We start from the raw sequence: 15,199 nt of genomic DNA on the forward strand, positions 1-15,199 counted from the left end.
TTTAAAAAAGCTTTTGAGTTGAAATGGTATAAAAAGACTTGTTGGGGTTAATTCTTATGGTCAAAAGTCAATAGGATGATAAGAAATGAGGGGCTGCAGTGAAATATTTAGGGATTTTTTTATGTCGTTTGAAATAAAAATAGGAAATGTTTCTATACTTCCTCAACAACATAGAAGATCATGCTTCCCTTACCATCTAGCTGTCCAATTTTGATCAAGAGAGCTACTCACTGTTTGATCTTAGATCCGACATCTCAAAGTATTTTAATTTTAGTTTTTTTTATACAAATTGTATGAATGTGAAATTTAGTACGTGCCATCTTCTCATTGGGAGGCACCTATAAAATATTAAAAATAATTTTTCGATGAAATATAATGACCAAAATACCCTTTGAAAATTTTAGGGGTATTTTGGTCATTTTATTTTATTGAAAATAGTTTTTTATATTTTTTGCTAGTGCGTGTTTGATAGAAGATTGGACATATAAAATTTGGTATCAAAATAATTTATAGAAAAAAATTAAAAATAAAATAGTGTAGAGACATGACATTATGATTGGGGCAATTTTAACCCTCTATTCAGAATGGACGGTTGGATAAGATGAAGTATATAAGTTTTATGTTATAGGGGAAATATAGAAAGCTTACCCCATAAAAAATATGTTAGTCTTAATTTTAATAGGTGTTGACATGAAACACCAAGCCAAAGCCAAATGTAGAAGTACCGACATGACGAGGAGGATCATCCTAATAATTGAGTTGGAAGAGTAGTGATTTGAGTACCTTTCAACTAATATTAAAAAAGATAACACGAATATGTCGTCAAGTTGTAAACGTGGATGCATAGGCTTGTATATGTGAGACTCGAAACGATACTTCAAAGGAAAATTGGATGCTTCGTATGAAAACAACAATTATCCTAACATTTGAGTTCCATTTATAATTAAGATTGTATACTATGAGATCATTTATTTTTGAATTTTATATCATTTTTAGTCATGAGATGTCAAATTGGATGATTTGAGGTATATCACGAAATTCAAAAATATTTTTTGAACTTTGAATCTAGTAAATGACATTCTTACAATCACCCCATTTAATATCTGATAGATAAAAGTATTTGTGTCATCTTTGTGCCAAAAGTAAATAATTTTTATATATGCTTTTCTTTATAAATTAATATTGGGTTGCTCTGTGTTTGAAACTCACTTGCCATTTTACATCTTCCCATGGGAGGAAAAGAAACGTGAATTATCCGTTTTTTTTTGTGCATATTCCATTATAGTGTAGAGAACAATATTATAATGGGAATGAGGTTGAGGTCGAGGTGGTAGCATCACTTAATCTTAAAATTCTTATGACACTTCCTAAGTTGGATCGGATTTGATGTCGTACGATTGAGTCTTCACCTAGTACCAAAAGTAAATGGTATATAATCTCTTAAGAGTTTTAGTTTTTTTCAAAGAAGATTTGGAAAAATTATGAGAAATTTTTAATTAAAATATTATTTAAAACATAAAAAATAATAATATGAGACTGAAGAAGAATGGCTCTAGGTCTCTACTTGAAGACATGTGGACTAGCCTTACAGCATTTCCAAACAGGTTCCTTTATCCGCCATGATCCTCTTCCTCGTTCAGTCTCCCTTACTAGAGGAGGGAGAATCATACCTGCTTCTCCCCTAAAACAGGAGGGCAGTTTCTTTTGTCTTCGTCTTGTTTTTCTCTTTTAAGTGAAGGCCCCCTTAAATACAATAGGAACTAACTTCTTTAACATACTAGTTAAGGCGAGTAGCTCCCTAATAGGCCCTTTAAAACGTTTACTTAAATAAAGAAAAATTTATCAAAATACACTTAAATTATCAACTATTTAACCTCTTACCCATTTTCAACTATTTAAACTCATCATTACGTCTATTTTGATAGGATTTTTGAAATTAAATCAAAAGAAATTAGTAAAATATTAAATAAGAAAAATTGCAAATACCCTTCCCTCCCAACTCTAGACTTTCTAGACAACTTCTCTCAATAAACTTTTTTTTTTTACATCACTTTTACCTCAAAACACAACTTTCTAGCAAATACGCCCAAGTCAAAAAGTTATGGTAATTTGAACCAAAATGTCCTCTCTCTCTCTCTCCTAGAACCCATTACTTAATTTTTTAGGAGATAAAAATAAGAAAATATGGATAAGATTAGACATTGTCTCATAACGTGTAAATAATTAGATGAAGGGTGCGATTTGTATAGTGCCGTGGTTCTAAACAATCAAATTAGAACCTACCTTCAAATAGTAGCAAGAAATGTGGTTTCAATGCTGGAAATCTCTGTAATAGCCTTAAAATATATTTTCATCTTTAATTATAAAATTTAAAGCTTCAAAAATAGTATAAATCGAACAGATCTAAGAAAACTTGAAAATCTTGAAAATTGACTGTCCAAAAATGTGATACAATATGCACTATTTCCAAAACTTCAAATCCATTCTTTTCTCATGTCCATGCTTCTTGATGTCGAGATGATCAATTTTAGGACATTTGAGTTTGAAAAACAATTTCTTCTATTGAAATTTTGAGTTGGGCTCAAACTTGATTGTTTAGAGTCTCGGTTCCATATAAACCTTTTCCTATGATGAATATGTCGATAAATTAACCTTTTCCTATGATGAATATGTCGATAAATTAAACAAACATTTCATGTGGATGATTTCTGTCATCTCCCATTACTGATTCTCTTTTTAGGAGACAAATATCTCCAAACCTACAATATTTATTAAAAAGCAACGAAGTGGAAGAAAACACACTTCGTTCTCTCTCTTCTCTGTGTGTGTGTAGGCTGGGATTCAAATCTTGTCCACAGGAAGAAAGGGCAAGCCTGCTCCACTTGGTGTTTTGGAGTAAACTTCTTAAGGGTTTGAATCCACCTCCCTCCATAAATTGGGATGTCTAATAATGTTTGAGATGTAAGAATAAGGGGCTGTATATCATGTTTTTTTTTTTTGGGTACAAGGAGGCCACAACTATTTTGTATCACAAAATTCGAAAAATTCCTTTTTAACTAAGAGCCTAATTCATGGAACTGCCCAAACTCGCATCAAATGGTCAAGACTACTTTGTGACCTCCATTTACCAAAAAAACAATGGTCTCATTTGTATACTTTTTCTAAGAAAAGATAAAGTTTCTATAGGGCCTAGGTTTTATGAAAACAAAATAAAGCTTCAGCTCAAATCCTCATTCATAAAGCACTTTGGGCATCGAAAATCTTCATGATAGCTTTAAAATCAATTTCCAACACAAACAATAAAATTTGAAACTGAAAAAATAGCACAGATCTTGTGGATATGTGAGCACTTATTTTAAGGGTGAAATGTCTAGTCTAGATGATTATTGTAATATACATTATTTTTAAAACTTGAAATCCTAATTTTTTTTCACTACCATAAAGTTCAAGCTGATATTATCGATTTAAAGGTTTTTCAACACTTGAATTGCAATTTTTATTTCTATAGATAGAAGCAGCTAGCCAAGAGAAGAGAGAGAACTCATACAACTATGTTCTTTGAACGGCCATTTCCGAAACAGATAAGATGTTCACTAGATCGGTCGGTCAGACGGTTCAATATATTAGAGCGTAATATTGAAATGGTTTGTCTAAAAGAACGCGCAGCGTACTACTGAAATGGTTCCTATAAAGGTTCGAGTTCCAATGTGAGGTGAGGCCCTATCAAACCATATTCCAATATAAAATGCTTCTTAAATAGCAAATGCAGAAGGGAGAAAATAACTTTCAAGAAAAAGCAGGTAAGTAATAAACAGGTAAGTAATAAAAGTAGTTATAAACAGAGGTAAGTAATACTTAAGAAAGGGCAAGGTCCTAAACAATCAAACTAAGAGGCACCCAAAAAATATCACTAGAAGGGGTTGTTTCGATGCTTAAAATCCTCAAATTGATCATCTTGACCTCAAGATGCATAGACGCATGAAAAAATGGATTTCAAGCATTGAAAATAATACACTTTGTGATGCATTTTCGAAATATCAATTTTCAAGATTTTCAAGATCTGCTTAATCTACACTATGTTTTAAGCTTTAAATTTTTATAATTAAAAGAAAATAATTTCTCAAGACTTTCGGTATTGAAACATCTTTCAACACTATTTGAAGGTATGCTTTACTTTGATTGCTCAGCCTTATACAAACCACACCCAAATAAGAAGAAAATAACTTCTCAAGACTTTAAGTATTGAAACATCTTTCAACACTATTTGAAGGTGTGCCTTACTTTGCATGTTTTAAAATCTGTTATTTTCACAAGCCAAATAAAAGGATTTTTCGTAATAATTTAATTATACAAAGCCAAGGGAGATGTGTCTCCAAATTTTTCTTGCAATTTTCACTCTAAAATAAGCTGTTTCTAGTAATCTGTATTACTCATGAAAAACTGGTTTATTAGTTATTGTAATCTACAAGGAGAGAGAGAGAGAGAGAGAGAGAGAGATGCCACTGTTTTTTCTTGCGCACCATCTAGTGAATATATCAGATTTTCAGTCAATAATATGCGGCGTTTGAATGATCAACTAGGGCCGAGTACTCAGCCCAGGCCCGAGCTGAGTACTCAGCCCAAGTTTGAGTAACTCGGCCCTAGTTGTTTGAATTTTGGTCGGGCCAAAAACTGTAAAAAAAAATTAAAAAAATATAAAAATCCAAAAACTAAGAAAAATATGATTACAATGAAATTAAGCAAAACATATCTAAATGAGGTAAAAAAAGTACTAAGATTTTTAAAAAAAATCAATTTGTTGTGTGGGTGTTTTAAAAATTATCAAAAAAAAAGACAATGTAAAATATGTAATTTTTTTAATTTCTTTTAAGATCCCGCGTTGGACACCCAACTCGGGGAAGTTCAGGTTGGCAAGCCCGAGCTGACTCCCAGTACGTATCTTTAAATGCAATAGAAATAGTCTGAATCCCAGTACGTTCAAAATGGACAGGCTGAATCCCAGTACATATCTTTAAATGCAATAGAAACGGTCTTTTGGGAACATTTACCATAGAAGCCAAATTTCTTGGGGGCTATGGCGGAGTATGAGAGAACACAAAGGCACCAAATTTTCTTGGGAATTTCCAAGAAGTAATCATATTTCAAAGAATAAGTGGCACCATTAGTGAAAAATACAGCTTATAAATGCTATATACAGAATTACAGACAACTTTCTAATTTAGTGCATACATTATGTTCAAATTCAGAACCAGAACCTTTCTTTTGTCTCATGTTTGAATTCAGAACTAATAGTAACCTCTGAGTAACAATCATATATACAACAGCTGCAGAGTCTACTTGGAATTTGAAAAGATAAGTTGGAATATCATATTTTCCACCATTTTTTCTCTTCCATTGCCTTGACGAGCTCATTCGCCATAGAGGCAAAACTCTCTGCATCATTTTGGAGATCTTCTGTACGTTTGCTAATTCTCTGCCACCATAGACCAGAAAATTCTTATCCAAACTCAAAAAGGTAACAAGGATTCTCAAAAGCCACATAACAATAATATAGGTTGGGGATAGAAGAAAAGATTAAGAGAAAACATCAGTGGTACAGACAACTTCCACATAAATCATGCAAGTTCATATATATAGGGTGAGGTTTATATAAGATGAGCACTTTAAATAATCAAAGTAAGGCACACTTTTAAACTCTGCTTAAAGATGAAGTTGCAGAGAACTTTACGATGACCTAAAAATCAATTTCCAATTTTAATAATTAATTTCATCATCATCATCATCATCACTGTCATTACCCTCAGAGCATTTTCCCAACCAATGTTAAAATAATCGACTCGGCAAAGGTACTCGGGACCTGACCGAGGCGATTTACTCGGACGAGTTCGAGTAACTCGCCCGAGTCCAGCTCATTTTTTTTTTAAAAGAAAATGAAGAAAAATAATGGTTATCTATATTATAAGTACATCCTTTATCAGCAAAGTGAGAGGCATGTTGGGTATGTAAAAGGACCTCTTTATAAGAGGTTTCAGGATCAACTCTCATGGTTAGCTTTTTTTTGTTTGAGCAAACTTGAACGTTGAAATGATGTTTTTAAAATAAAAAAAAAGTGTGCCCATGACTGAGGTAAACTTTAGTCCTTAGAGCTAACCAATAAGCCATCTTAACATATTTGATATAAATTTGCAGTAATATTATACTAAATTTTAAAAACATGGTGTACAACTAGCTCACCCGCTTCGCCTATGGGCCTTGGCTGAGTTTTAGAACTATGTTCTCAACTATTTGGGGTCAACTATAGGAATCATGGTCCACTATTATGCTCTATCAAGGCCATACCCTCAGTGAGGCCACAAGTCCTCATATCTTTTCTCATTACTTCCAACCATATCCTTTTAGCAAACCCCTTGCCTTTTTTTAGACTTCCACTTGAACTAACTCGCACTTCCTAACAGGTGCTGTACTGGGTCTGCACTGCACATGGCCAGCCCACCCAAGTCTACTTTCTCTCATCTTTTCGCCTAATGGCGCTACGCCTAAGCTCTTTCGAATGCGCTCATTTCGAATTCTATCCCTTCTTGCCTTGCTACTCATCGATCTCAACATCCTCATCTCAACTACACTCATATTATGGGTATATTGCTTCTTGACCGCCCAACGTTCTGCCTCATAAAGCAAAGCCAGTCTCACAGCTGTCCTATAGAACTCGCCCTTCAGCTTCATTGATATGCGGGGATCGTATAAAACTCTGGTTGCACATCTTTACTTCACCCACCTAGCTTTAATTCTACGTGCAACATCTTCCTCAATCTCTCCATTTTCATAGATCATCACTCCAAGATATGGAAAGTACACTCTTTTTGGTATTTCTTGGCTGTCAATCTTAACTACTTTCTTATCTCAACTCCTATTATTACTAAACTTGCATTGCATACACTCTGTCTTAATCCGGCTAATTTTAAAACCTTTAGATTCTAGAGGATCTATCCAAAGTTTTAATTTTTTGTGTTGGTGTCGTTTCGGGTCTCATCCAACAAAACTATGTCGTCTACGAAGAGTATACACCATGGTACCTCATCTTGCAAGTACCTAGTTAAGTCGTCCATAACTAAGATAAAGAAGTGTCGGTTCAACACTGATCTTTGATGTGGACCTATTGTTATTGAAAACTCACTTGTCTCTCCACTAGTTGTTCACACACTAATTAACGCTCCCTCGTACATATCTCTCAACAAGTCGATGTAATATCTGGAGACTCCTTTCTTTTCTAACATTAAATCTCAAGGTACGATATCGTAAGCTTTCTCTAGATCAATAAAGACCATGTGGAGGTTTTTTCCTTTTACCCTAAACTTCAAGTTCCAAAAATGTTGCAGATCAAGCTGATCTATAAACATTGAAAAATCTTGAAAATAGACGGTCAAGATATTGTGTTGCAAGATGAACTATTTTTAGGACTTGAAATCCATTTTTTCTTTCACATCCATGCATATCTAGGTCTAGATGATCATTTGGGGGTTTTTCTAGCATGGAAACAACCTTTTCTAGTTGGATTTTGACGTGCACCTTACCTGTACATCATAAGGTTGACACCTAATACAAACTTTTTCCATACATACACACACACACACACACACATTCATTACTCCCTGATAGTGTGGTAAATACTCTGAAGTTCACTACAAGTGACGATCTTATCATATATTCTGCTATATATGCCAAAATTATTTTAGATGTATATTTTACCCCTACAATTTTTTTTTTAATAAGTTCCTTTAATCCTATAATTTATGTTAGACAACTATTTTAGCCCCAAAAATTCATACAAATGCACCAAACCTTGCCTGGTATTTTAAATCCTATCCTGACAGCCAACAGGTGAAACAGTCATCAAGCAAGAAAGGGCTGGTCCACCTACCTACCTAATATTTTGAGTTTCTGCAACACCTTCATGGCTTGTGCAGGTATTTCAGATACTGCTTTGATATTTCCCCAAAGATTAAACTTTGCCATCTGTTAGGTTTCTTACTTGCTAATGTATTCAAAAGAATGTTTCCTAATTGTTCCTTTTTGTATTTCAGGATTTTCTTTCTTTAAACAATTCTTGAAGTTCTGCAAATGAGCAACAAAGAAATTTAACACAATCATGATAGAATAAAACATGCAACTAGAAATGTTTTGATACAAAACTTTGCTAAACTTGCACAAACTGATACTGCCAAGCAGTGGTTTAAAAAGCGGATCGGTGACCCGGATCGGGCATCTCAAAAACCCATCCTGATCGGCGAATTGGATCGGGAATCAGTTGAATCGGTCGGATTAAACCTTACAAAAATCCGAAAAAATTATCAAAATTCATTATAAATGTTGTTTTTTAGGAATTCAATAAGAAATGAGGGTACTTCATTAAGAATTTTTATTTCTTTGCATGAATATGGGAATATTGATATGTTCTTTCCCTGCATGAACTACTATTTACCATTTAATTTACATCACACAAAAGGATAAACATAAAATTATCATGGATTAAGTATATCATCATACATGGAGTACAATAAAGCATACAATTCGTAACATACGATCTAAAAATAAAATGACAGACGACGTCGTTCTTTATCTCGGTCACGCTGGTGCCATTGATTGAATGCGCGTGACAATTCATTGACTCGTTCTAAAAACGAATCATCCAAATTAGTGGGCACCTGACTATACCCAAAAACTTGAGTGTTAGTGTTTTATTGTGGCCCTAATCTAAAATCCCCGAAGCTTGTCCATCCTTCATGCTCACCTACACTATCATGCTCATCCCTACCCTCTTGTTGTTGGGACTCGATATGTGAATAATTTGACAGGGATTGGGTGGCCTCAGAATCATCATCTCTCTCATTTTCCCTTAGACCCCCTTCTCCTCTCCCTCATTAGGTGCAATATCACCGACATCTCCGACGAATTGTGGATATGTTGGCAGGCTGCTTCCTCTTTCATGCTGCTCATTACCTTCTTCAAGATCTTCCTCACCGATTGCCTCAAAGAACGCTCTCTTGTACAACACTGGCTCATCTTCTTCTACTACCCATTGTTCTGCTGTGTCTGTGACAAATATTGTATCCAAGTCTATCGACCTATAGTCTTCAAGCTTCCTTCTTATTTGTCGCTCTCGGAGGTTTAAGTTGTAATGAATGTAGACTAGTTTATGAAGCTTCTCCAAAGCGAGTCGATTCCTCCTAGTAGTGTGCAACCATTGGAACGTACTCCAGTTTCGCTCACAGCCAGTAGCAGAACATGTCTGCGAGAGCACCTTGATTGCTATCCTCTTTAGGTGAGGTTCATCACTACCATATATCTCCCACCATTCAGCTGGATTAAAATACAAAAAGCATTGTAAGGGCAAGAACAATTCATAAGATTAAATATATTAATGAACAAAATATTAGTTAGGGGATAATCCATCTTAGTTCGAAAATTCCTGGCAAGTCTAGTTCCGAAGGATCCTATAGCATCCCTATACATAGCAAGCTAAAACAAAATATTTCGTTTTAGTGCATTATTCCTCACAAATATAACAACTCAATCAAGTTCTTACCCAAATATTAAAGAATACCTCTTGTATTGCTGCTACCTGGTTTTGATGACTTATCTCCAACCTGACAATAATGTATCTGACCCCTTCCATAATCTTGTGGGGAAGTTCAGATGTCAAATAGAAAAATTTTGGGTTGAAGTAATAACCTAAAAAATATATAGATAGAGAAATGTCATTTAAAATTTCATAAAAAAATAATTTAGAATGAAACATTCTAATGATATAAATATATATTTACCTGCATAATGAATTGGACGTCCAAATTTGGTGTTCCAACTTCTTTCTATATTCTCGATCACTTTACTAGCAAAACTACACTTCTCCCTAATAGCTGATTTGGCCCTCTTGATACCTTCATAAAGGATGCCTATGGTAGCTTTCTTGTTAGCATCCACCATTCTTAACACAGTGACTAAAGGGGCAGTGGCCTCTACGATACTGGAACATCAAGACCAGAACCTCCTATTTGAGACTGTGCCGTCCACTTTTAGCCCGGTACTGGACTTTGAGAGGCGGTCATTTAACCACTCTTCATTGGTAAACAATCTCTTTATTGCACCTTCGGATTCCCGAATGGAGTCCACAGCCAAGTAATCTGTCGCAAAGCGGGTTATGGCAGGCCTGATTATCTCGTTTTTTTTAGACTGCTCTCTGAACAAAAAAAAATTTTTAGAATTGTTATATATAAATCTTGACACCAACCTTGCTTCTTGTAGAGTCTCCTTCACAATTTTGATCTCACCGATCTCCTCTAACATAAGATCGATGCTGTATGCAACACACGGGGTCCATACTAGATGCTTCCTCTTATCCATCAACTTGCTGCATGCAGAAACACATGCACGCGTATTGTCCGTAATAAACTGGACTACATGCTTATCTCCCACCTCTTCTACTATCTGATCATATAGTTGTATGTAGAAGTTTGCATCCTTCTTCGTCCCGGATACGTCTTTGCTAGACAAAAAAACTGTACCTTTTGGGGAATAGGCCAAGAAGTTTAAGAACTCTTTTTTGCTAACTTTATTCAAGCAACCATCACTCATGAGAGTAATGCATGTTCTTGGCCAACTCTGTTTATATTCTTCAATCCAATTTCTAACTTCCTCCACCTTTTCATCCAATATTGGCCCATTGAGCTCATATGCGGTCGGGGGTTTGACCCAGGGCCCGACTCTCTGGATTGCGTTGACCATAGGTGGAAAATATGGGCTATTGGCTGCATCAAAGGGGATCCCTTTATCGTAGAACCATTACCAACATATCTGCCCAACATGTTTCTCGTACCTTTCACCATGCTTTGGAGGGTCATCTATTTTGACTTAGGCTTTGAGAGAAATGGGTCTATACGACCATGACCTGCAATACTGGCACTCCTAAATAAGCTACAAACAATTTCTTCAACGTCTGATTCGTCTTGATATATATTACCACCAACCCCTCCATACATATTTGAGTTGAGCCCGCCATACATGCTCGAGCTGGGCCCCCCATGCATGTCTGAGCTAGGCCCATCATGCATGCCCATGTCATAACCACCAGGCATTCTAAACCCGCGCTCCATCTAGTAAGTTTCCTGTAAACTCATTATTGTGGCCATCTCCAAGTCATTATTATATTGCTTTTCTGGATCATTCCCGCTTGATGGCGTATATAAACTAGCTATCTCCTCATCCATCATCTGCTTTGTAATTTTTTTACCTTTGTTAGCCTTGAGAAATGCCACCATCTGCATTCTTACATTATTAGAGACACTATTGCACGTAGAAACATCTCTATTAACCCCTGCCAAGTGTTGCTTGAACCTATGTACCTTACTACTTATCACTCTTTGGCAGTAATTACAAATAATTTTGTCTTTTTTGTTGGGATCAAGTCTGACCCCATGTTGCCATGCAAGGTCTTCTACAGATCTTGTTATGGTTCAACTGTTTTAATATGTAAAAGGTTAAAAATTAACCTGACAGTTCAACATGAAAATAATCACCATGTGTAGTGATAATATGCAGGGGTAGTTCATGAAATTATATTTGTTGTTGATGCAAAATATTCCTATTGACAAAAATATTTTAGTTCCTATTGGGAAAAATAATTTATTTATGCAACATTATAGATAAAAATAGCCTATATCAGCCACTACATATAGAACAAAAAATTTACATTGATATAGTATCAATAAAAAATATATTTACAATGGTATAGTATTTCACAATGGCAATACATATGGACTTGTCACAAATCTTCATTTCGATAAACATGAATTAATTCCTACTGAGAAAAAAAAAATATTTATGCAACATTATAGATAGAAAAAAGTCTGTATAAGTCACACTTAGAATCAAGAAAAAAATTACAACAACATAGTCATCCATAATGCCACTACACGTATATTTGACACAAAAAACATTTACAATGATATAGTCATTCACAATGCCACAAATAAAATTTACAATGATATAAAGGGTACAATCCCAACTCAATTGAAATGATCACAAATAGTCGTACATCTCAATTACAAATATGCAAGATAATATAATAAAAAATACAAGCTCCAAACATGGATACGACTCAATTATCAAGAACATACATTTTTTACATTAAAAATTTAATAATAAAAAAAAAAATGCAAGATAATATAATTATCATACATGCCACGATTTTTTTACAATGATATTCACTTTAATTCCTCATGATAATACAGTTTAACAACATGTATTTTTTGCATTAAAAATTTAAAAAATTAAAAATACATTTTTAATGCAAAACTGCATTAAAAATATAATACAGTTTAACAGCATGTATTTGTTAATGTATTTTATTGCATTAACAACAAATTAAAAAATACAGTTTTGCATTAAAAATATAATAACATGTATTTTTTTGCATAAATAATCTATTAACATGCAATTTTTTTAACTAAAAATTTAACAATAAAAATTAAAAATATTGTTTAATTCCTCATGATAATAAAAAACTGGTCATAATTTTTTGAAAAATCATGATTTTTCAAAAAAATTGATCATGAATTAAAAAAAAAAAAAACGCAGTTCTTCACATACCCACCTAACATCAGTCATTCCAACTCAAAAATCCGCCTCAAATCGAATAAATTACATCAAATTGAATACATGTTTTGATAAACAACACTATAAGGAATCAAAGTCCTATAATATTAACACATTATTATCAAAATATTAAATAAAATCGATTGAATTGAGGAAAAAAAAAAAAAACGCAGTTCTTCATAGACATCAGTCTTTCAATCTCAAAAATCAAGCTCAAATTAAATGAATCAGATCAAATTGAATACATGTGATGATAAACAACACTATAACGAATCAAAGCCCTATAAATTTAACACACTATTTACAAAATATTGAGTAAAATTGATAAAATGGCGGGAAAAAAAAAAACCGCAGTCCATTTTTCCTTCACAGACATCAATCTTTTTTTCTCAAAAATCAAGCTCAAATTGAATAAATAAAATCAAATTGAATACATGTGATGATAAAAAACACTATAACGAATCAAAACCCCATAAATTTAACACATTATTTGATATTGAGTGAAATTGATAGAATGGCGGAAAAAAAAAAAAAAAAAAAACGCAGTCCATTTTTTCTTCATAGACATCAGTTGTTTTTTCTCAAAAATCAAACTCAAATTGAATACATGTGATGATAAACAACACTATAACGAATCAAAATCCTATAAATTTAATATATTATTTGCAAAATATTGAGTGAATTTGATAGAATGGAAGAAAAAAAAAAAATATAGTTCTTACCTGTTTTTCGTGCACCCGTGGCTGCAAATTCAAATTTGATATGTATTCGTCCAAAATACTCACAAATTATGAACAAAAACTTCTGAACAACACTCTTACGATCAATAACCCTCAGATTTTACAAAAAATGATGCCCTCTTTTGCTTGAAATCAAAGAAATGGTGGAACCCTAAAACTTTTTTAGGGTTCTTCACAGATCCAAATTTTTTTTATCAAAATCGGTGATTTTTACTACCTTTTATTGACTGAAATGGCTGAAAAATTTAAAATAAAGCCTGCAAGATTCGATTATAAAACTGAAAAAGACGAAAAATGATAAGAAAATGACAAAAAACCATGAAAATCGTGAAGAACACTTTGCAGCCCGTGTTCTTGGACAAGTCTCAACAGTGACTCGGCGATTCACTATTGGGAATCGCCCGGTTCTATCTAGACACGGGCGATTCCCGGTATTGTAGTGGAACCGGCACGGAGTCTGCTGATTCCCGAGTCAAACCGGGTGAGTCAGGTTCGACTCGTCGAGTTTTCAAACCCTGCTGCCAAGAGATGTTGACATAAGGAAACAAAGCAGAGAGCAATAAACTGCAATTTTTTTTGAAGAAGCAACGAACTACAAATTATGTCATGAATCTCATGAATGAATAAGATTTCACAAGTCACGGAAACAACATTGTGAAAAATAAATGGCCTCAAGTCCATTACAGAAAGATGCCTCCATTACAGAAAGATGCCAATGTCCTTTTAGAGTTTCTGATGGAGCTCTCTGGTTACTTTAATACCATTTCAGAAAACATTAGAACTACAAACCAAGTGTCTTTGCTGACCTGAAGTTTTTCTTGGCGCTGTAAAAGCTTTTCTCTAGCACGTCCTGCAGCCTCAGAGGCATCCTAGAATAAATTGACTAGGAGTTACTGAGTAGGAGACATATTAGTAGTATAGGCCACATAAATGTTTCAGTTCATAAAAACTCACCCCTGCTTTCCTGTAGTGGGCCATAATTTCCTCAGGTCGCCTCAGTCTAGGCTTCATCGGTTCCTTTGCTCCATGGAATAATTGTTCCCTTTCAGCTTCCTCATCTTTGATAATGACATAAGCGTTAGATCAATTCAATTCATAGATTCAGTCAGCCAGTACACAAATAGAATGTTTAATGTAGTTCATATACCTCTCTTATTCACTTTCCTTGTAGTATGTGCATCCATGGTTGTTTCCATGGGTAGGGCATCATCAATTTCAATGTCATCTAAACAAAAATCAAATTCGGTGAGCAGCAGATAGTCACAAGATCACAGACACATGCATAGAAGAACAAATACACACCCTTGGACTCTATAATGTAGGCACACATTTTTTTTTCCAAGCAGCACGCGGATGTTTGTGCGGCTATAGACAAAACAAATGATAAAAGAACCATCACTGGGAAATTACAAAATTACCAATACTCAGAATTTCAACATCTACATCATCCGTAACTTTTGTAGATTGATCTGCAAATGGATTTCTAGAAAATATACTAATTAGATCTAGAGTTGAATTCCCCATTGCATTCCCCACTTTCCCTGCTTTAATGCCCTTGATAATGCCACCCAAAATCCCTTGAGAAGGAACCTGGACCAATCAGCAAACTAGTCATTCAGGCAAAGAACAAAAAGAAAATAAAAAATAAATGAATTACAATAATTTCTATGACCAGTGAGAAGGGCAAACCTGTTTTTTAATCTGTTGCACAGAAGAATTAATGGCAGCATCAGCAGCAGCAGCAAGAACTTCATCATGTAGACTGGGCAATGAATCAGGAATCCTAGAAAAATGCATAAAATTTGTCAAGC

General features: G+C 34.2%; 1 protein-coding gene across 4 annotated transcripts in view; it reads right to left on the bottom strand.

Moving 5' to 3' along the window:
• Nucleotides 1–5,108: 5,108 nt before the first annotated feature.
• Nucleotides 5,109–15,199, bottom strand: part of LOC18433437 (transducin family protein / WD-40 repeat family protein) — a 33,875-nt gene continuing 23,784 nt past the window's right edge. For all 4 annotated transcript variants that reach the window (XM_011624847.3, XM_020666766.2, XM_088873608.1 and 1 more), the window contains 6 exons: nucleotides 15,078–15,171; nucleotides 14,807–14,978; nucleotides 14,536–14,613; nucleotides 14,343–14,446; nucleotides 14,195–14,257; nucleotides 5,109–5,473 (listed from right to left, as the gene is read on the bottom strand). In XM_011624847.3, coding sequence (XP_011623149.3) covers nucleotides 5,366–5,473; nucleotides 14,195–14,257; nucleotides 14,343–14,446; nucleotides 14,536–14,613; nucleotides 14,807–14,978; nucleotides 15,078–15,171 — 619 coding nt within the window. In that variant the 3' untranslated portion in view covers nucleotides 5,109–5,365. The remainder of the gene's footprint in view (nucleotides 5,474–14,194; nucleotides 14,258–14,342; nucleotides 14,447–14,535; nucleotides 14,614–14,806; nucleotides 14,979–15,077; nucleotides 15,172–15,199) is intronic.

This window comes from Amborella trichopoda, chromosome 8 (assembly GCF_054954075.1).
Source record: "Amborella trichopoda isolate Santa Cruz 75 chromosome 8, AtrichopodaSantaCruz75HAP2 v2.0, whole genome shotgun sequence".
NCBI classification, from domain to species: domain Eukaryota; kingdom Viridiplantae; phylum Streptophyta; class Magnoliopsida; order Amborellales; family Amborellaceae; genus Amborella; species Amborella trichopoda.